Source organism: Chenopodium album, chromosome 27 (assembly GCF_948465745.1).
Source record: "Chenopodium album chromosome 27, dcCheAlbu1.1, whole genome shotgun sequence".
NCBI lineage: Eukaryota > Viridiplantae > Streptophyta > Magnoliopsida > Caryophyllales > Amaranthaceae > Chenopodium > Chenopodium album.
Genome location: NC_137860.1, coordinates 26,323,546 through 26,346,409, shown reverse-complemented (window position 1 = coordinate 26,346,409; position 22,864 = coordinate 26,323,546). Strand labels below are relative to the sequence as shown.

Sequence of the window (22,864 nt, the reverse complement as noted above, 5' to 3'; positions counted from 1 at the left end):
TGAGTATGAAAATGAAAGGACTTGATCGAATTGGCCTATATTTTCAGCATAATATTCATTGTACTTTAGAATGCCTTTATAATTATACCTTGCAAAGAAAATGACAAATGGGGGGTCATAGTGATCCCCTCTTCTTCAACTACATAATCATATGCACACAGATGAATTTATTCTTATGTTTTCTTGCTCCTAATAATAAGTTTCTATGTTTGACGTTTGTTCTATTATAAGATAGATATCGGTTGTTGAATTCGAAGTTCACATTAGCAAATTAGTCTCAAATAATATACGAAGTTCTAAAACTGAATTGAATCAATAGTTTAACACCTTCAAGGGAAACTTCATAGTTAAGCCGTAAAAGCCCACCTGTATTATCAACGTGTTATGCGTTTAAACTGTTAAACAGGTCATGTTTGAAACTAACTAAGAAAAAGTCATGTCATGTTTGATTAATGTTGATCGTTCATATACCGGATGCCATACATGGCCCAACCCATGTACACAATATTGTATGGGACCATGGGTCATGTTGTATCATACCAACTACCAACAAATGTTCTTAATCACTTTACAAAGTATATTTTTTGTGAATTGACCTACTGGCGTACTTCTCTAATTATCTTAAGACTATCCGCTCCCTCCCGTAGTTCTATATCCAAGTAACTAATTCAACTACCTCAATTAATCATTAATCATGAGTAATAACATTGGAGGCTAAAAGGGAATTGGCAAATATAACATTAATGACATACTCCGTAACACATAACAAAAGGGTGATAGAGAATGAGAATAATTAATGCATCCTTACACTGTAGGAGTCACCCAGCCTCTAGATCGATAAGAAATTACAAACATTGCTAATAACATGTTTAAATCAATATACATGAATCAACTAAATTATAATGTAATTATGTTACTTTAACATAAACAAGATGGTAGATAAGACAATTAGACAAGTGTCTTTCAAGTGTGAACAGAAAAGGTAGTTCCTCAAAAGTGGATATTAGGATATGTACATCTATAAGATGGCCGTCTAATGAAAATAGAACTTAGGCTACCAATAAAGTGTTGGCTTAATGGTAAGGAAAAAACCTTTTAACCTTACGGTTAATAATTTAATATCCACTAGAGGCACTTTGAGAGTTGAGATTCCCTTACATTTACCTCTCATTTTAAAAGTGTTTAACCAGCTAATCAATGGACAAAATACGATTAAGGGCCTGTTCATATTTACTGAACTAAGCTGAACTGAACTGATTAGAGCTAAACTGAACTGAACTGAACAGAGCTGAAATGAACATTTTATGAGAGAGGAAAATTAAGAGCTGAACTGAACTGAACTGAAATTAAGTAAATATGAACAGGCCCTAAACGAGTGTGTGAAGAATGATCTTGTTGATGGTGTAACGATTGTCATGTATTGGGGATCACATTAACAAAAATTGCGCGGTTTACAGATGGGCATTCCACGAGAGGCAAGAAATTCTGGTGCTCCTATGAGTCGTATCTACATGGTATGAAGGGGTGAAGCAGCCGCGCAAGGGGGTAGTTTGATTGACTAAGCTGATTTTCTTTCTTTTGTGGGTTTGGATGGATGAGGCATGGCGTAAAAGGCTTTGGCTCTTTACAGAATCAAGTTAGACCAAATCAAACCATAATAGACCAAAGTAGACATCAAATTACACCAATTAAAAAAAATATTAATTTAATCTAGATTATATCAAATCAAATCAAATTAAAAAGATTCATCATAACATTCAAGAGAAGAATTATACCAAATCAATGAAAATCCAATGAACTAAACACATTAGATGTGCATAATTAGCTTTTTATGTCAATCTTTCAACTCGGTATATCAGTAATCTTTTATAATAGGAAAAGTTTGTCCATTTTGTACTTTTTAATTCATGATTGACTAACATCAAATAGCAATAAAGTTTGCTGATTTTTATTTTTACTCTGAAATTGAACTGTTAGGATTACACTACCCTCACATCATAGCATCATAGGAAAGTAGGCAAGTATGCAAGGTGATAATATAGCTGTATTAGCATACAAGTTTAACATATACACCACTAAACCAAATACGGAGTATATTGGTAGAATTATCAATCAAGTGTAAATCGAGTGTGATGCAGCAACAACAGCAGCACCAATGCCTGAGGCATCTTTAAACTGCTTAAGAACAACCATCTTCGAGACTTCTTCATCGAGCAAATCCTCAGCAAGAGTTTTCTGCAGGCATGATTTAAACTTTTTGTATGTGCCAAACAATGACCCATCAATAGCAACTACAGTCTCCTCTGTCTTGGTTATGTCCTTGCCTAACCTCTTCAGGATTGCCAGTATAGCAGCAGCAGCAAGTCGAGCACCTCGTGTAGCTACAATATCACATATCTTGACAACAAGCTGCTTCCTCTCCAAGGATATGTTGGTTATCTAAATTTCAGAAGAATGACAATTACAATGAGTTGGATGCAGAAATCCAAAATTTTCTGTTTTGCTTCTTTTGATCACAAGTATAAATAATAAATCTCTATAATTAGGCGATATATAGGCCTTTAAACAGATCCCTGAAAACTTTAAGGTTCATCAAAAGAGCCAAGGATTTTTAGAAAATAACCAAACCTAAGTGCATCGAGCTTTCGTTTCAGGGATTCCATTGCAATTTCAATCTCACATTTTACAGCAATGTCATTTGACTTAACAGGACTGAATTTAATTTGCACAAAACTTGCTTTAGAGTTTAGGAGGATATTGTCAAGTATTTCTGTATATGACACCGAATAGTATTTTTTATAGTTGTCCTTTTCACTTTAACAAGAAAAGGTTTCAGGAAAAATATGCTACACTGCAATTTACAACTGAAATAAGTCAAGATAAGATCAAATCATTGCTTTTTAAGTCAAATAACAAAGCTTTAATCATCATTACCAAGTACTCGTGTTTATATAATGTAGTCGCATCATGTCTAGCATGGGTGCAGATTGGAGAATGAATAATTTGCAATACCGAAAATGAAAATAAACATGCTTAGGGACAAAGGAGTACTAAGAAACAGGGAAATGCACGAAAAGATTTTTCATCGTATAAAGTTTGAATTATTGATACGAAGGTATACCTCAAAGACCTCCTCCAGGCATTTCCCAACCACACTTAAGTCAGTGGATTTGTCACTATGCATCGCCACAACATTATACGTCCTGCATTCCAAAGTGAAAGACTTAGGTTCAATATATTGGAACCACATAACATGACAACTATATTTGTACTGATAAAAGGACTGATTGATTGCAATTTTCCCACATACGCCAGTATATAATGCTGTCGAAGTTTTGGAGGAGTTATGTCACCAAAAAGTGCAGCATCATCAGCTAGTCGCTGCAAAATTATACGCACAATTTCTCCCAAATATCTACCAGAAAGCATCTTTTCTAGAATCTGATAGATAACAGTGATTTGATTTCAGAATATGAAAGATTATCAATTTGATCATCAGAATGCACTGATGAAAATTACCTGCTTGTTGTGGTTCGGACTATCATTGTCTAATTCATGATCGTAATCAGTTAAAGGAAGAAGTGGAGAGTTAAAATTGCCCCATTCTGTGTTAATAACCTACATCTGACACAATTAGTAATTCATCCAAAGATTCCAAACCAGCTGTTTCAAAGTTATCTTCTAAAACTCGGGAAGAAGGTAATGTTACCATCTGTCCTGATTCTGGTGTAAGACCATACGCCTTTACAATGTTTTCTGACTGTTCTACATAAGCTGCATTCGTTCCAGTACCCAATACTACAGCTGCAACAACATTTTTGTCGCAAAATCGTCCTCCAGCCAAAGCACCTACGGTATCATTGAGCTGATAATAACCATATGGATGTTAGTGACTCCTGAAATTCAGAGGGGGGTAATGCAGAAAAGTTGACTGGTTTACAAGTAAAATTGGAGATTAACTTACCAAAGCAGTCACATTAACATCAATAGCTCGTTTCTCTAAAGCCTTCGTCAATTCTTTCACCATGTCTTTACCAATCTAATCGCATTCAGATGATGAAGTGTCAGGTTAAAATGTTCATAAGCCAAGCAAAATAAGTTTGGATGGACATCAAGCAACTATATTGGTAGAGCTGTCTTCTTCGGAAATTCACAAATTAGCATTCTAGTTATTATGTTTATTTCAGTTATGGACCAATTATTAAGTTAATTGCAGGCTAACAATTTTAATAAATGTTAGATATGAACACTATTTTATCAAAATTAGGATTTGTGACATGCAGATGAAGTACCACTATCATGAAAAGTCTAATACAGTCCAGAGCACTGAAACTACTTTTAGTGCTTATAGATGTTGTTGTGTACTCTAAGGCCAATGTGTAAAGATACATATTCTTCCATTCGGATTTAATAGTCACGTATAAAGATATCTGGAAAAATAAATTGTAATCCATAAGAGAGACACGACTTTAAAATGTTATAAATAAATGAAAAGAAACAAAAAGTAAATTCACTTTAATTATGAAGGGTTGGGACAATGTGACAACTAATTTTAGGAGAACGGATTACTAGTTGATAGAAAAGTTTTCAACATGGACTTCCCAAACAAAAAAATCACACAAAAAGCCTAAATTCACATTAGTTATGACCTAGTATAAAATGGCCCCAATCAAACAGATTAAAAAAAGCTACATCATGCTTGAATTTAGTCTGCAATTCTGCATATAACAAGCAAATGCCAACATTTAAGAATGATCAACACATAGGTTCTGCTACTAAACTACGACGAGAAAGCAGACTACTCACTAGTGAATACACTGAACAGATTACACTGAACTACTGAAGCATAAGAGACTTACAGCATCTTGCACATCGAAATCCTTAGTCCAATTAAGGAGAGTCCCGGAGTTTATCCTTGTTTGTTGTACTGGGAATGAGAAAGTAAACCCGAGCTCCCTCTTCTTACCAGGTTGTATTCCCGAATCAGAATACATTTCAATAAAATGAGAGACTTTCTCCGCTATATAATCAAAGAGTTCCTGAAATCATAACCCTGTCATATGTCTGAGAAAGCATATAACTTATAGTTAACCAACAATTCATTCATGAATCATGATGAAAAGGGATCGGAGACAGATTTTACTTACATGTAACTTCCCAACCTTAATGTTAGGAGGCACCTTGTAAGATTCGGATTTTAGATCAATGGTCCTATCTCCTTGCAGTTTAACACGCATCACACGAAAGTTCGTCCCACCCAAGTCCAATGCATAAAAGCATCCCTTTTCATGACTGAAAGCCAACAACCACAAGAACACTGCCTACATTAGTTTACTACATATGGTATCAAACAGCAAGGAAGACATTTTTTACTGACATCAAAATCAATCCATTAATTGAAAGTCATACGACATGTACACACGAAAGACAATTATAATCTTGAATCCTGCTCCACACTATAGGAAATACATTTAGGATATTTAGTTAAGTTCTAAGGACAAATGTTTAGCAATTTGTACAACTCATGTTGGTTTATAATTTATCAAAATTGTAGTTCCCTGTCTCATATCAATGGTTTTTCTTCTTATGCTAGCAACAATGTTTTCAAAGTTGCTGTCATAAATTCATCATTGTTCACACACGCACGCGCGCACACACACGTGTTCAGATTTTAATAAACAAAACCAAGTGTCTTACAAAGAAATATCAAATCCACCCACCATCAACTCATCATGGGTCAGAAAATGGTTGGCATATGTCCACAATATGAAAAAAATAATGCATGTTACACTAGATTTTTCAATAGAATGAGGTGACAGGGTTGTTTGGATCAATGTCATTCAATTCTAGTCTGGTTTGGGTCTAACTCTACTAGTTATGATCAATGAGTCATTTGATTCGATTCCGAGTCAAACCAAATTCAAGTCAAACAATTGAATAGTGATTGCATACCCACTATTTCATACACTCTCCTACCTTTTTACTCATCTCTCGACACTTTATTCACCTTTTTCTTACACTCATTTATCTTTTTTCGCGTTTCCTCGATTTATGAATCAAAGTAAGTGCTAATACTGTAATAAATAACAAAATTTTATATATATTGCTACTCAATACAACTAAAAACAAGAGAAAAGTGAAAAAAAGTACCCAGAAGGTAAGGAATCAACATAAGAAACAAGCATTTTGATAGAACTTGAATCTTCATCTTCCAAACCCTTTCTCATCATCAACTCCATTTCATTTGCTAACTGCTTCAGCAATTCAACTGATACCCAGAATTCTTCTTCTATTTTCTTCACCATTTCCTCCAATTTCACCCCATTTTTAACATTTTCACAATTACTCATCTTTTTTCACAAATTTTTCTAAGCTTTTCTTCTCTCTTTTTTTTTTTTTTTTTTTTTTTTTTTTTTGGAAAAACCTTCTTAATGCATTTGTAGATTCCCTAATATTTATATGTGAGCCTTTTTTGGGTGTATTATTGAAGGGTGGCAAGACTGGCAACTGCCATGGGATTTTATTAATGGGGCGGCAACAAAGGTTACAAGATGGCGGCTGCATAGCTCATGTCAACAATGGAACAAAAACATTAAACAAAAACTTTGGCCTTATTCGGCCTCTTCCGTTTTTGATAAAAATAATATTCAATAAAAATAAGTTTAAATTGAGTCATGACTCACAAGCTTACCATGATCAGTGCATGGATACGTTTAACGGGAGCTTATACAAAAACGAAAGCTAATATATACGAAGTATATGTTATATATTACAATCATACACTTGACTGTCTCCTTTAACAATGTCATTTTATTTGTAATATGATTTATGGCGTGACAAAATAAAGTTGATGGAAAAAAATATACATCATATCTGCATATTGGAACTTACAGACTCAAATATAACAAGTTATCAAGGCATAAAATACCTGCATTGCATTCACTATATAATCTGGGGAAAATAATGGTTTAATTGTAAGAAGAAATTATTTGATACAATTATGAGCAAGAATTATAGACCAGCATTAACACATACTAAACTAAACCCCAAAAAGAATTTGCTAGTATTATTGGTCGTAAATCGAGTGAGAAGCAGCAACAACGGCAGCACCAATGCCTGAGGCATCTTTGAACTGTCTGAGAACAACCATCTTTGACACTTCTTCATCGAGTAATTCATCTGCAAGAGTCTTCTGTAAGCAAAGTTTGAACTCTTCGTATTTCCCGAACAATGACCCATCTATAGCAACTACAGTCTCCCCTGCACATTTTTTGTCTCTGCCTAGCATCTTAAGGATGGAAAGTATAGCAAAGGCCGAAAGTCGAGCACCTCGTGTAGCAACAATTTCACATATCTTGACAACTACCTTCTTCTTCTCCAGGGATACATTAGTTATCTAAATTTCGGAGAAATGATGATCACAATGGAGTTAGATGGTGGAAGAATTTTACTTCATTTGCATCTTTTGATTGCAAACGAATTAAAGTTATTATGTACAAAATCAATTTCTGTTTACGAGCAGACAAAACACCTGTGTCATGTAACTTTTTATGATGAATTAACCTTACACTTGATCATTTTTGTCAGTTAAACAGAAATATAGATTATTTTGTGGTATTGAAGCATTGAGGTAAAGAAATAAGATATAGACTAATGAATCCTCAAAGCTTCAATAACCAAATATTTTACAACAGCATTAACATATATGAAGTACTTCAATAAACGCAATTATCAGCAAAAATATAGTTCAGCTAAGGGTTACTAAGTTCAATTTACCAATCCAAATAAGTTTTGGTATGTTCGGATAAGTATTTTGTAAAATAGAAAGATGAAGTTTAATTATCATTACCTAAACCTTGCTTTAAATGATGTGATTGCATCATGTCCAGTGTGGTACAGAAAGATAAATGAATGGCTTGTAACAGTAACAAAGGTGAACATGCTTAGGGAATTCAATTGTAAAAAACAAGAATAAATATACTAGTATAAGAAAACATACCTCTAAAACCTTCTCTAGGCTTTCCCCAACCACACTCAAGTCTGTGGACTTGTCACCATGCATTGCTGAAACAATATCCGTCCTGCATAAACCATAGTGAATTAGACCTCAAAAATATGTTCAACAAAATAAGATGACAAATTGTCCACAGAAAAGACTGATTGCAATTCACACACATACCCCAAAACATAAGGTTGTCGAAGTTTTGGAGGAACAATGTCACCAAAAAGCGCAGCATCATCAGCTAAACTTAGCAAAATTCTCCGCACAATTTCTCCCAAATATCTACCAGAAAGCATCTTTTCTAGGATCTGAAATATGATAATGATTTGAACTTTTCAGAAGATGCAAGATTATCAATTAGATTATCAAAATATGCTTAAAGTAACAATCACCTGCTTGTGGTGGTTCGGACTATCACTGTCTAATTCACGATCATAGCTGGTTAAAGGAAGAAGTGAAGAATTGAAATTGCCCCACTCCGTATTGATAACCTATGTTTTAACACCAAAAACAACAACCATCTCATTATACAGGATCAAGACAGTTTTTTGTAATGTAAAACTCAGGAAAATGAAGGTACAGTTACCATTTGTCCTGATTTTGGTGGAAGACCATACGGCTTCACAATGCGTTCAGACTGTTCCACATAAGCAGCATTCATACCGGTACCCAAAATCACAGCTGCAACAACATTTTTGTTGTAAAATCGACCTCCAGCCAAAGTGCCAACAGTATCATTGAGCTGGTAACCATATACAAGTTAGCAACTTCTGAAGTTCAGAAAAGAAAAAGTAGACTGGCAGGTAAAAGTAGTAGTTTAACTAACCAAAGCAGTCACATTTACATCGATAGCCCGTTTCTCCAAAGCCTTAGACAGCTCCTCCACCATGTCTTTGCCAATCTAATCAGTTTAGGATGATCAAATGTCAATCTAAATGCTCATGAACCAAGCAAAAATTGGATGAATAAAATAAAATAATAGATGGGATAAATCTATCAAGCTCTCTGTGCTGAGTCACCCCCTCAATGATGCAATTAGTTACTATTCAGTCTACTATTGTGATTGTTTCATTTAAGGACCTATATACAGAATCCGAATGCAAGTAGTAAGGAAGTACTAAGTAGATGAAAGCAAACGTGTACCAGTAGGCCATGCATGCCCCCAGTACACTTCCTTCCTAGTTTTATCTTATCCAAGGAACTTACTACTTACAGTTACAAGCTCTCAACTAGTTACTAGATACGAACTAGAATTTATCAGACAGTTTCAGGTAAAATATACAGATAGAGATACCACTATACAAGTCCAGGAACCTGAAACTCATACCAGATCCATCATCTATAGATGTTATAGCTAGACTAATGCAGACCAGTGAATTATAACACATAACTTGTGCTTGTTTATAGAGAAATATGACCATTATTCACATGAAACATTCCAAATAAAAACTGATATGAATTCCCTAGATTTATGATTGTGTCAAACTGGCTGTAGAAATAGAAGCTGCGGCATGCTTGGATAACTCTTAGACTTTAAGCTACATAAAAAGCAAGATGAAACGTTTCAAAATGATATGCAAACATTGTTTCAGATTAACAATAAGATATATATATATATATATATATATATATATATATATATATATATATATATATATATATATATATATATATATATATATATATATATATATATATATATATATATATATATATATATATATATATATATATATATATATAACTGTGTCCAGGAAATACATTATTAACTATACTTTCTGCCACATTCTAATCTCTATTGCTAGCATTTCCAATAACAGACATTTCATATTCACGGCCTTTCAGCCAAATGCATGTAGCTGAACATGGTACATTGGAACGTACAAAAAGGCATAAGAGACTTACAGCATCTTTTGCATCGTAGTCCTTTGTCCAATCAAGGAGAGCTCCAGAATCGATCCTTGTTTGGTGCACCGGGAATGAGAAAGTAAAACCGAGCTCCCTCTTCTTACCAGGAACAGTATCAAAATCAGCTTTTACTGATTCAAAAACATGTGAAACTTTTTCCGCTATATAATCAAAGAGTTCCTGAGATCAGAACTAGACGTCAATGTCTGAGATAACAGAACTCATAGTAACTTAAATCTAACAATTCCCTCCAAACGAGTAGGGAAAATAGTTTACTTACATGTAATTTCCCAATCTTTATCTTAGGAGGCACCATATAAGACTCGGCTTTTAGTTCAATAGTCCTATTTCCCTGCAATTTAACTTGCATTACACGAAGGTTTGTCCCACCTAAGTCCAATGCATAAAAGCATCCTTCTTCATGGCTGAAAGGCAACAGCCACAATAACACCACTCACATTAAATTACTACATACAGACAGCAAGGGAGATGGAAATTGTGAACATTGTAAATCACATACCCTGTATTAGAAAGTTGAATTTAAGAGGACTTGAGCATAGCAATATGGCAGCCATTTTAACAAGTACTGTGTTGCCTGATCTTAATTCAATTATTTCACTTCTTACCTTGGAATATCCAGCTTTTTATGTCCTTTTTCATTTCACAGTTACTATTTTACATGAATACATATACACCATATCTATTTCTTTTCTACGTAGACATAGGCTCCAAGAGATAAACTTAAGGATAACACTTTCAAATCAGATGGCAATTTGGCAAATATGTTTTTTATTTAAAGGCATACAAAAAATACTTTAAATCATTCTACAATTACTACTCATGTTTCACTTTTTTTTTTTTTTCTCTGTTGTCATAAGTCTCATAACTATCACCTTACAACATTAGTCATAGAAATGAGACATCTGAAGTATCCAGTGACAATTTGTATCAGATCGCTGAGATTATTTTGAACGGTGCCTAAAAGACAGTCACTGACTTCACAGCAAATGTAATTGTTAACAATTTGAGACTAAAATACAACAAAGATATTTAGTATTAAACATTTGCTGGTATAAGGGGGTAGGTGTTGCTAGGTGGAGTTATAAAAAGCCGCAAAAGCAATGATGCGATTAGTTTATACCCAAGTCCCTACCCAATCACCATCAGAAGACCTTATTTAGGAGGCTGACATCATTACAAAGCATTGTGGCATAACAGCTTGTTAATGAGTTATTATTGTTTTCCAATAGTTAACAAGCATATGCAATTACTTACTAAGCAAATTAAGCAAACCTCGTAATTTCATCCTATTTGGTCCACATTTGCTAGTACATTGTCACTAAAATTAGAAGAGGGCAAAAGAGACGAATCTAACATTACTCTTATCATATACTTGTATAGAATAATGAATATTTTTATATATTAACAGCAAATTACATATGATGTCCTTGTACATTGGCTTTTCCATAAGGTGGACATATATTTGCTAAAATTCACATGACACCCTTTGATGATTGACCACAATCTATAAGGCAAATCACGTATCATTTCCCTAGCATCCTCCAAACGCAAATCAAATCCTATACTTGGGAGCATAATGTGTATCATACTCCCCGTAGAGCGCATCACAACCTCACATGGCCAAAAAAATCATTGATGAATGATGATACATTTTGGAACTACAGAGTAACAATTAAACAAATGACAGAAATAACATGGCCATTGAGTAATGGAATCTTTGTATATAATTGTTGGAAAATGATTGATGGTGTTAAAGAGTTTAGGCGGCGAAAAGCAATCAAATTCAATAAGATTACCAACAAAGGTTGCCTATAATTAACCATCAAATCTATATTGGACATCATATCATATGATTATGAGCATAGATAAATATTATGGTCCACCATATAGAAAAGTCAGAAACACAAGAGCACCAGTTTATGATTTATGACATGTTACAATCTAAACAATAAAATAAATATCCACCGTCAAGGGTCTAAATTCTAAAATGGTACATTATGCTTCAAAAAATATTAATAAGGATATTGAATAAATAAAATTGTTTGACTTGTTTATCATGGCATGCTTTGTCATCATAGCATGAGCAATCACCCAAAATTAGCGTGCAAAAAACCTTCATAAATTTTTAATGTGATTCAAACAATTTTTATTTTTGCTCATTTGATGAATTTTAAATTAAATTTAAATATCATTAGCTAGTGTACTCAGATACACAAAAACACAATAGACAATCTCACAACTCACAAGACTAATGTTACATTTTAACTTATTTTGTATACCATTATTGTATACATTGTCACACACCATTTGAAAGTATTTTCAATAATAATTTTCTTTTGGGGTCAATTTCACATACTACCTCTGTTTCATATAATTTGCAACGATTTGATATAAAATAGAGCGGAAAAATGTCTAATCTTTGCAAATAATATGAAACGGAGGTAGTATGAAAAACAATAATCCATAATTACATTAATAATCTAATAACATTTCATCATGAATGTAAAAAACAAGAAGAAAAAAAACAATAAATTATTGAAAAGAGAAGAAAGGAAAGATACCCAGAAGGAAGAGAATCAACATAAGAAACAAGCATCTTAATAGAGCTAGATTCTTCATCTTCTAGACCTTTCTGCATCATCAACACCATATCATCACTCAACTCTTTCAGCAACTCAACTGCTACCCAGAATTCCTCTTTTATTTTTCTCAATATTTCCTCCAATTTTTCACCATTTTTTACATTTTCACAACTACCCATTTTTCCTTTCAATCTTTCTGAAAAAAATCCCTCTTTTTATTTCTCTCAATCTTTCTAATTTGTGAATGATTTAACAGAGATTTGGTAGTGTTAATTGTATATATAAGTAAGCGATTTTGGGCTTACGGATTATTATAATTAATATATTATTACAAAACGGTGGCAACTGGCATGGAGTTGTTGACAAGTTTGTATTTTTGTATTGAAAATGATGTATAAATGTATAATATAAAGTCTAGATCTGTGGCTTTTTGGCAGAAACAAAGGTTGAAAATGGCGGCTGCAAAAAAACCATATTAGAGAAAAATACAACTACACGTATATGGGTAACTAATTAGAATGTGACCGTTCATGAAATATCAACTCTATCCTCTAGTCTCCTTATTTGGCTACTTATACTGTTGATTTGTTGTGTGACTTTTGTTTTATAGAGAAACTCATAAAAGATAGCATACTATATACAAAATTACAAAGTGTATAATATTCAATTTGAAAATTAATGAACATGGTCGTATCCAATTTAATTACTCGTAACGAACACGATTTATGACGTCTATTTTTAATTGATAGTATTGATTAATTTAATTAATTCTAGTTGACATTGATTGTTCCTACCAAAAGCTAGATAGGTGATAACTATGACATGGATAATCCAACAAGGCGATAATCCAACAAGGCACGCCCTTGTCATCAGATTGTTTGAATATTGACTTTTATCCTTGTCGAGATCTCAATTTTCTACAACACAAATCAGGAAAGACTGTAGTGCCTTAAGGGCTTTTTATTTATGGAATGAAATTAATTGCATGATTAGATAAGATAATAATAGAACTTCCTAATACATTAGGAAACTCCCATTTTATTATTATGTCTATTTAAAAAATTATGCATTAACTTTCACCCAAATGCGCTCCCACTTCCCAGGTTATGAACTTATCCAGGAGCTCAATACACACTGAGAGGACTAATACACGTGACGTGACAGAATACTACCAAGAAGAATACAGAATTTACTGATGTGTTGAGCTATCCTGTTCATCCTCTGACAGCATCCTAGGAACAACTACAATATCTTCTTGAGTTTCCTTGGCCTCAATGTAGCGCGAATGAGAAGCAGCTAGTAGGGAAGCTCCGATTCCAGAACCATCATTAGCATGCTCGATGGAGATGTTTTCCCAGACTTGATCCCCAACAAGCTCTTTCAACGTTTCCTCTAAGCATTCCCGGAATTCAGTGTAATGCTCGTATAATCCACCATCCATGGCTACAACAGTCTTTTGCTTCTCCTTGTTGCTTGACAGTGTGTCTCTTCCCAACATCTTCAAAATCCCCAAAATGCCTGCTGCAGCAAGCCGAGCCCCACGTGTTGCCACAATTCTGCAGAGCTCGTGTATGACTTTTCTTTTCTTGAGGGAAATGGTTGGTACCTGAAGGTCAAATTAAAGATTACAGTCATTCATGATGTAAGAGAAAAAGGGAGTTTGACCAGAGTTTATCCAACTATGTACTTCGTATATGCTAAGAAATTCTTTGTTACAACTCGAATTAAAAAAGTACCTCTAAAATCTCCTCCATTTTAGATCCTACTACGCTGAGATCAGGTGATGAATCATGATGCATAGCTGACATGTCAGGTGTCCTGCAATAACACATTCGATCAGCTCTCCAGATCTTTGAAAATTCCTTTTTATAGCAATGTTTTAAAATCCTTTACCCTTAAAAATTGTACTTCCAATAATTATAAATAATTAAATAATAAAAAAAAAAAAAACAAAATAAAAATAATAAAATTTAAAAAAAAAAATAATAATAATAATAAAAAGTCCTCCAGATGTTCTGGCAAAGTGGCATAAATTACACTCCCTTGGTTTTACATAAACATTTTCTTTGTAATAGGGATTCTGTTAAGTAAATGAAAGGACTAGGAATTTGTCCAGTTTCCGGTATTACAGAAAAATAAAGGATTTCTTTGGAGGAGAGAAGACAAGAAATGATACATGTAATTCCATGACATTAAGGCACAGCAAAGCTACAATTAGTGTCACACAGTTATAAATTTATAATGTGCATGTACTTAAGCAAATATAAACATATATTATTGTTTTACTATTCACCCAACATTAATCATACCTTAAGATAAATGGAATCCGCAATTTTGGAGGGATGGTATCACCAAAGAAAGCAGCTTCATCAGCCATTCGGCACAAAACTCTACGTACAATGTCACCCAAATACATTCCAGATATCATCTTTTCATAAATCTAGCAAAATCATTATACAGATACAAAAAAGTCAGTAACAACACTGCTAACACTCACGATTTTAAAAGTGTAATTGGTAGATGAAATGAACATTTAAGAAACCACCTGCTCACCGCTGTTGGGACTGTCACAATCCAAGGCCTTATCATATTCTGTCAACGGAAGATGTGATGTTTTAAAATTACCCCATTCCGTGTTGATAACCTGCAGCACAACATTTTTGATTTTATTACCATGTCTGTTTACTCTTAAGTCTTTAATAACCAAACCAAGATAATAATTAATGCCAATTTACGTACCATCTCTCCTGATTTTGGTAGCGGACCATGCCATTTAGGTATCGCTTCTGCACGTTCCACATATGCTGCATTTGTTCCTGTGCCCAATATCACTGCAGCAACGACATCTTTGTTTGAGAATCTACCTCCAGCTAGTGTACCAACTGTATCATTAACCTAGTTTTTATAATGTGGATCAGCGTATCTAAAATGCAGAAATGATAATCGGAAAGAGGCTTCTGAAGAGGTTTGTAAAAAAGTAACATTTTTTCAAGACGGTACTTTGAGTGAGCAGAATAGCCACATGCAGATTTAAGCTTACCAAAGCTGTGACATGCATATCAACACCTTGTTTCTTCAATGATTTTGCCAACTCATCAGCTACATCCTTACCAACCTATGATAGCAACAGACAGAGCAAACAGATATAACCAGATAAATTTTCATAAGTATAACATTATACATAAAATAGTACACCTCAGTTGTCAGCGAATTATAGAAAATTTGTTAGCCAACTGACAAGGTCGTACAAGGCAACAAGAACGAATCTTAACTTTGCAGCACTACAACATCACTGGGGCAAGGGGTTGATCAGAAGTACACAGCCTTACCCTTGCTACCAAAGAGGATTAGTACTGATCCTTAATTCGATTGGTAATCAACATTTGCTACTTCACAACAAATATCAAGTGCAAGCACTTATAGTTTAATCTTCACTAATGCAGACTTAAGAACAGAAATTCCCCAAGTATCACTTGGCAGGCGCCTCTTATCATCTCTTGCCAAGATAGCAGCTCAACAAACTTGTACAACTTCAGAATCTCATATATGTTCTTTTGAATCAAGGACCTCATAGCTTCTGACCAAATAACCAGCTAACAAATTATCTCATGGAAGTCCATTCGAAATCCAGAGTAAATAAAAATTCTGTTCAACTACTTACTAACTAGAAAGCTCGGACATATGTAGGAATATTCTGAATCTAGCACTAACAGTCAAGAATCAGAATCCAGGAAAGAGCTCAAAAATGCATCACACAAGAACTCAACAAATTTTCTCTTGTCTCAAATCACTATCACAGGCTCACAGCTTCCCAAAGCTCTGATCCTTAATCTCTAGCACAGCACCCCCCCCCCCCCCCCCCAAAAAAAAAAAAAACAAAAAAAACTCTCCCTCTCTCACACCAAAAAAAAAAAGGTATGTTATGTACAGATTTTAAACTTCATTTTCAATACTACAAGAATGTCTACAAAAACCTATTATTTATTTATATTCAATGGAAGTTTGATTTTTCCAGGATGTATCCAGAACTTTGGCCAAAATCTTCTTGTGCTGATAAATTCAACCCCTGATCCACCAGTATCACAATTGAAGGGCCGAGATTGCATTCTTTGGAAACAAGAACAGACAGATTCTCATATTACATGTAATTGGAGAGTGAGTTGATTGAGACTACTACAATTCCTCCTCTCTCATTGAATTCCATGTTTACTCTCTCAAGCATACATGAACGAGGGTAAAGAGGTTAGGTCAAGTAGCCATCTTGGAATGGCACCAAAGGTTGTAAGGAAGTGAAGTTGGTTTGAAACTTTGACACCAAACTTGGAATGGCACCAAAGGTTGTAAGGAAGTGAAGTTGGTTTGAAACTTTGACACCAATCTTGGAATGGCACCAAAGGTTGTAAGGAAGTGAAGACAGAAAAATGGGACCAAAGTATGTAGATTCTTTGTGGTTATAACATTTAGAGACAAACTATTCTCAATGTCACTAAAAGGTTAAGGGTGGCCAAAGGAACAGGTAGCTAGTGAAAATTCTGTTACTTTTTCCTTCTTTGTATCTTAATAAATACGATTTCCATGTAAGAGTAACAGAATGAAGCAATGACCCAAACATGACTAAAGAGAAACAATATTTTCACCCTTTCATAAGTCAGAATTCAAAGATCCTCAAACCGATTGTAACTTCCTTGCTACGAAGTACATACTTAATTTACACAAGGTTTTCAGTCACAATTTTCATTTCTAATAAAAGGAGTTTGGGTATTTGTATCTGATAAATCCCTCCATCTGGAATTATGTTCCCCTGACTTCCCTTGTAAAATATAATCACAAGATAACACCGTGATTGTTCAGCTATTCCAAGGACATGATAGTCACAGGCTACAAAGAAAGGGGCTTAGGGGAGTATGAATTAAGGAATATAGATACAAGAAACACCATATGCAAGTTGTGCTTGTGCACTAGTGCTTCTTGCTTAATAATGCATACTTACAACTCTCAAATCTTAGTATTTCCTTTTAAAATAATGGTCAGATGACCAATACTCATCATACATTAAAATCACAGTCTCTAAAACAAGCTACATTTCCATGCACTAAAAACATAAACAGGCTTACACCGTTACACGACCAGACTCACAAGCTAGAAAGTACTCATATGTTATTAGCACCTCAATAACTTGAGCAATATGCCAATACTGTTATAAAACAAAAGCAGAACATACTAGTTTCAAACAGAATTGCACATTTTCATAAATTAACCAATACCCAAATTTTGGCAATGATAGTATAAGGTAGAGTAAAGTTACCGTATCATCTATACAGAAGCCTTTTGCCCATGTGATTAAAGTTCCAGAGTCAATGGATGTTTGCATTACAGGGAATGAAAAGGTAAATCCGAGCTCCCTTTCTCTACCAGAAGGAAGGCTAAACTCTTGACCTTCTTGGGCAACAAATTTTGCAAGTTCACTTGCAATGTAACCAAAAAGATCCTGCCATCCATAGCTATTTGTCAGTATGGATAAATCTAACAAATAAATAGCATCAAAATGTGACATACAACAGATACAGAATCACACACATCTGACGTTCCAATCATCAATTCCATAGGGATTGGAACTTCTGCGAATTCCTGGTGCTTAATACCACCACCCTTGCCACCCAACTGAACCCGAAGAACACGGAAATTAGTTCCACCAAGGTCCAATGCATAAAATAGACCCTCCTCATCCCTGATTGCACCGAGGGAAAAAAGCAACACAGGATAAGAACAAAGCTCTAGAAATAAAATTAAAACATTCAGCCATCAAAGATACTTGTAAAATTAGCCACTTCCATAAACTTCGAATTTCCTGGCACCTAATTCACAGTAAAATGCAAACTAGCTTTAAATTTCACTAAATTTATATTTAATTCTAGCCTTTCATAGTTCAGTCTGTTGAAGTCTTTTAGACATTAACATTTCCTACCAAAGCAAGACACTTTTACCATACACACAAAAACAAAGATCATACTTCATTCTTCATATAAGACTAACATCATCACATTTAACCAAAATGATGATATTAAATGAATAAAAATTATATCAAATTAGTGATGTCATCTGGGATTGGTACCCATGATCTGCTATCATATCCCATCTACATCAACACCTTTGTAACTCTATACACAACAAAATGAAAAATAATCAATATGAGCGGATGGCAACTAGTTTAGTTACTGGTTGTTTGGTTGACATTTAAAAACAGAAGAAGTGAGACTACCTAGGAATCACAAGAAGGTGAGTTTGGTTGAAATTTGGTGAATTGGGAATGGAACTTCTTATGAATTCACTCACCTACACCAGTATACCCCCTAACTGCCTAATTAAGAAATTTACTTCATGGGAAATTTTATTTGTTACCAATATCAACTAAAAATTAATGTATTTCAGTCATAAGTAAAAAAAAAAATAGCACATAAGTAATAATGTAATTCAATCATGACCAAATAACAAGAATAATATATTCCATTAAACTACACTTCAAATTAATCTTATTATTGAAAATTTAGCAAATGATTAAAAATATTGCAGAAATATACCCAGTAGGAAGATTATCAACATAACTGACAAGCATCTTCACACGACCAGCAGTATCAGAAGCAAGTCCAGCATTCATTTCCTTAATCAAAGCATCAGTCACTTGCTTCAATTTCTCAACTGGGGTCCCACATTTCTCCTCAAATTCCCTCAATATCTCAATCGTACGTCTCCAATTCGCCCCCTTTTTCATCCGACGGCTCAAAATCAACCCCCCTGCCGCCGCACAAACCGCCGCAACTCCCAACACCGCCGCCACAACCAACACTTTACCCATCTTCCCCAAATTCCCGAATACCCAATTATCTAATTGACCCCAAAATTTCAGAAATGAAAACACCCAGAATTTACACAATTATGTATCCATCTAATCATAAAATTTCTGGAATTTAAACACCCAGAATTTAGAATTTCAAGAGAATAACACCCATAACCCCACCAATCCAAAAAATCCAATTTTTTTTTTGGAAAGAGTGAAGATATGATATTATTCTGGAAATATTAAAGGAAGTTTTTAATGAAAAATTGAAGGTGATTGGTCTGTCAGAATAAGGAAAGATAGTGATTGGAGAGAAGAATGATTTGGATCTTTGCTTGACTTTGAGGATTGCTCTTATTTTCTTGCACAATTGGGTAACTTAGTACAATGCCAGATGACAACCCATACAATTTGGTGAGGAATCAACTATAGTAATAAGACTATTAACAAATTCTAATCTTGTTATTAGAGTAAGAGTAAGAGTAAGATTAAATGGTTAACCTATTAGTCATCGAACTCGGTAAAATAAGTTATATCACGTATAATGTATGAGTTTTATTTGAAGTTTTTTTGTGATTTGTTAAAGGCTTGTTTATACTTTTGACTCTTATTTATATTGACTATTAACAAATTCTCACTTGTGAAATAGACAATGTTGTGAATAGTGAATGGCTAACATGTTTATCATTGAACTCTTAGTAAATAAGGAGATCGGAGGAAGTAGAAATAGAGGAATGTTATACATTTGTAAATACATAACATTGATTAAAATATTTAAAAAACACAGAGAGAGAAAAGAGGAGAGAGAAAGGAAGAAAGAGGTATGTAGGTGAACCCCACCTATTTTTTGGTCGGATTGTATCATGTGATAGGGGACCACGTATTGATTGTTCCACTGAAAGCTTATATAGTACCATTGAATCTTTAGTGGTACTATTTATGCATAAATTTAGTACAATTGAATGCATATGTAATACTATTATGTGCATATATAGTATCACTGTATGTTCAGTGGTACCATTTTATCATCTAATGATACCAGAATATGCATTCGCTTGTACATATGTGTAATTACATGTATACCTCTTGTTATGCATTTCTACATGCATAACATTCCTCCCTTTAAAATCCCTCAAGGAGATCGCCCCCCGTTGATCTTCAAGATAAACAGCATGTCGACAGTCCCCACTCCATTCATCAACCTTTGTTGGAAGCATTAGCTTATTTGGCGTGATAAACTTTAGCTAGATGGAGTCATCTAACGGAAGGGCACCGACACCACCAGTGAAGTTTCCACCATTGAAGCTCCCCGATCTCCACCTACATTCCACTGCCGAATTAAACAAAAACTCTATGTATAAAAAGTGAAATTTAGGGCATGGTCAATCCCAAAAAGTAAAGATGGTCATGTGCTCCATTGAACCTTCTATGGTGGATGGAAGAGAATAAATTTTAAATAATGGAAGATGGAGGAAGGAGATTGTTAACTGCATTTGTTGATGAAGCAGTCTAACATGGCCATAGTCATGTCTGGTAATTGTACCACAATACCCATCACTTAATGGAGGAAATGTCATTTATACCTTAGTGATATCTGAAATATGTTTATCATGTTGATCAACTTGAATTTCCTCGTAAATGATTTCTAATAGTTGTATTATATTACTTGTATACCATGTTTTTTGTGATCATTTTGTACTCTCAATCAATGAATTCTAACAATGGTTTACAAGTAACATTCAATTGTTGATACTTTTGAATGGTAACTTTTTATATTGTTGCATTTTTTATGTTACTACAAGTATGATTACTATTTTTTTTTTTATGGAACTACAAGTATGACTAAAGTTGTACATGTACTGCCAAATATTAATTTTAAAGTAAAACATTTTTTTTTTACACAAAATGAAGATTATTATATTACTGCCCGTAAGGCTTAAAACATCCATTACAACAAAAGCATTACTCTTCCCATCATAACCAAAAGGAACCCAAAATATAGTACTGATGGAAGAGTAATGAAAGAGAGACTTGTTACAAAGGCAAACTACTAAGACAACACTAGGTAAGAAACTATAATACAAACTGGTCCTGTAACAACTACAGCAAAAGCAATGAAGCGCAACATAAGTAGACATCTGGCACGGCGACAGGAGAACACCAAAGAGACTACCCTGAAGAGGTGGAAGCACCCAGATCAGCATCATAGATCTGCTTAGCAAAAGGAGGAACCAAGAGATTAGTGAAGATAGTACAAGAACAATTAGATAAATGAAAAGAGTACAATGACAAAAAAATGAAAAGCAAAAAATTAAAAAGGATAATTAGAATAGTGAAGATCAGCTTATTGTCGTTTTGAATTTGTTAATGATGTCTTATAGTAAAATATAAATTGGATTTCGGCCTCATTTGGTCGCTTATGGGAATTAAATGCCTATAGAAAGTTATAGTACATGGGAAATTTTATTGCCTAGAAAATACTAAAATTGTGTTTGGTTAAGAATATATGGAGTAGGAAATTGTGTTATTGATGTCTTGGGTTCCTATGTTTGTAGAATTTTTACAAGTAGAATCTTAAATTCTTAATGTAGACTTGAAAACATGTTCCTCAATACATGAATTCATGTTTTATCTTAACTCTATCGCAAAATTTATTAAACGTGTCAACTAATTCAAAACGCAAAAAAGTAGATATCCATGATCAATTTGTAAAGTCGTACAAGGCGTGTACTTCTATTTAGCAGATTTTCATAATATTAATAGAAATTTAGTGGTACACTGGTACTCCATAAGTTTTATCATACAAGCTCCTGAAATACAAAGTATTTGAAGAGGTTTTGAAAAAAATATTTGAAGTTAAGCTCGGCTAAATGGAGTAATATCAAGAGGTGTCCAAATAAAACATACTCCCTCCGTCCCCTTTCGATAGTTCCTTATAGGCATTTTTTACGGGAATTAATAAATACAAATAAGTATAGAAAAAGTACATTAAAAAGGTAAATTGACATTGGGTATGCAAAAAAATAGAGAGATAAAGTAATAAAAGTACGGAGTACACAGAAAAACAAAATTTACATGGAAAATTTAAATTTGCACAAATATTGTTGCAAAGTGGAGGGAAGTTAGGTAAAAATTAATACTCCCTCCGTCCCCAAATGATAGTCCCTTATGGCCTATTTTTAGTCCCAAATTGATAGTCTCATTTGCTTTTTTCAAGTATCATTAATATTAATTTTTTATCAAAATTCCCTCAATTGCAACAATATTTGTGCAAATTTAACTTCCCTATGTAAATTTTATTTTTCAATGTACTTTCTCTCTCTACTATTTTACATATCCAATGTAAATCTATTTTTTCAATGTAAATTTACTACTTTTATTTAAGTTTCTTAATTCCCGTGATTTTTGCCTATAAGGGACTATCATTTGGGGACGGAGGGAGTATTAATGGTTGTTAGAAAAAGCAAATGGGGTGAACAATTTGAAATTAAAGTGTTGTTTGGTTGCTATGGGGAT

The 22,864-nt window shown here is 33.9% G+C and overlaps 3 protein-coding genes across 3 annotated transcripts; all 3 read right to left on the bottom strand.

The window, feature by feature from the left end:
* Window positions 1-2,103: 2,103 nt before the first annotated feature.
* On the bottom strand, window positions 2,104-6,350 carry LOC145621226 (hexokinase-2-like). The gene is made up of 9 exons (XM_081675965.1): window positions 6,151-6,350; window positions 5,148-5,292; window positions 4,860-5,039; window positions 3,965-4,039; window positions 3,710-3,865; window positions 3,520-3,618; window positions 3,311-3,441; window positions 3,122-3,203; window positions 2,104-2,439 (listed from the first exon to the last, which is right to left on the bottom strand). Exons 1-9 carry the CDS (start codon window positions 6,348-6,350, stop codon window positions 2,113-2,115), a joined length of 1,395 nt encoding a protein of 464 aa, XP_081532091.1. The 3' UTR covers window positions 2,104-2,112.
* A 627-nt stretch (window positions 6,351-6,977) lies between these two features.
* Window positions 6,978-12,860, bottom strand: LOC145620373 (hexokinase-1-like). Its single transcript, XM_081675043.1, has 9 exons — window positions 12,493-12,860; window positions 10,191-10,335; window positions 9,908-10,090; window positions 8,829-8,903; window positions 8,589-8,744; window positions 8,395-8,493; window positions 8,180-8,310; window positions 8,000-8,081; window positions 6,978-7,396 (listed from the first exon to the last, which is right to left on the bottom strand). Exons 1-9 carry the CDS (start codon window positions 12,690-12,692, stop codon window positions 7,067-7,069), a joined length of 1,401 nt encoding a protein of 466 aa, XP_081531169.1. The 5' UTR covers window positions 12,693-12,860; the 3' UTR covers window positions 6,978-7,066.
* A 655-nt stretch (window positions 12,861-13,515) lies between these two features.
* LOC145619058 (hexokinase-1-like) lies at window positions 13,516-19,731 on the bottom strand. Its single transcript, XM_081673656.1, has 9 exons — window positions 19,092-19,731; window positions 18,091-18,241; window positions 17,819-18,001; window positions 15,554-15,628; window positions 15,253-15,408; window positions 15,059-15,157; window positions 14,823-14,953; window positions 14,250-14,331; window positions 13,516-14,119 (listed from the first exon to the last, which is right to left on the bottom strand). The coding sequence occupies exons 1-9, from the start codon at window positions 19,364-19,366 to the stop codon at window positions 13,703-13,705; spliced, it is 1,569 nt and encodes a 522-aa protein (XP_081529782.1). The 5' UTR covers window positions 19,367-19,731; the 3' UTR covers window positions 13,516-13,702.
* Between the last annotated feature and the right edge of the window lie 3,133 nt (window positions 19,732-22,864).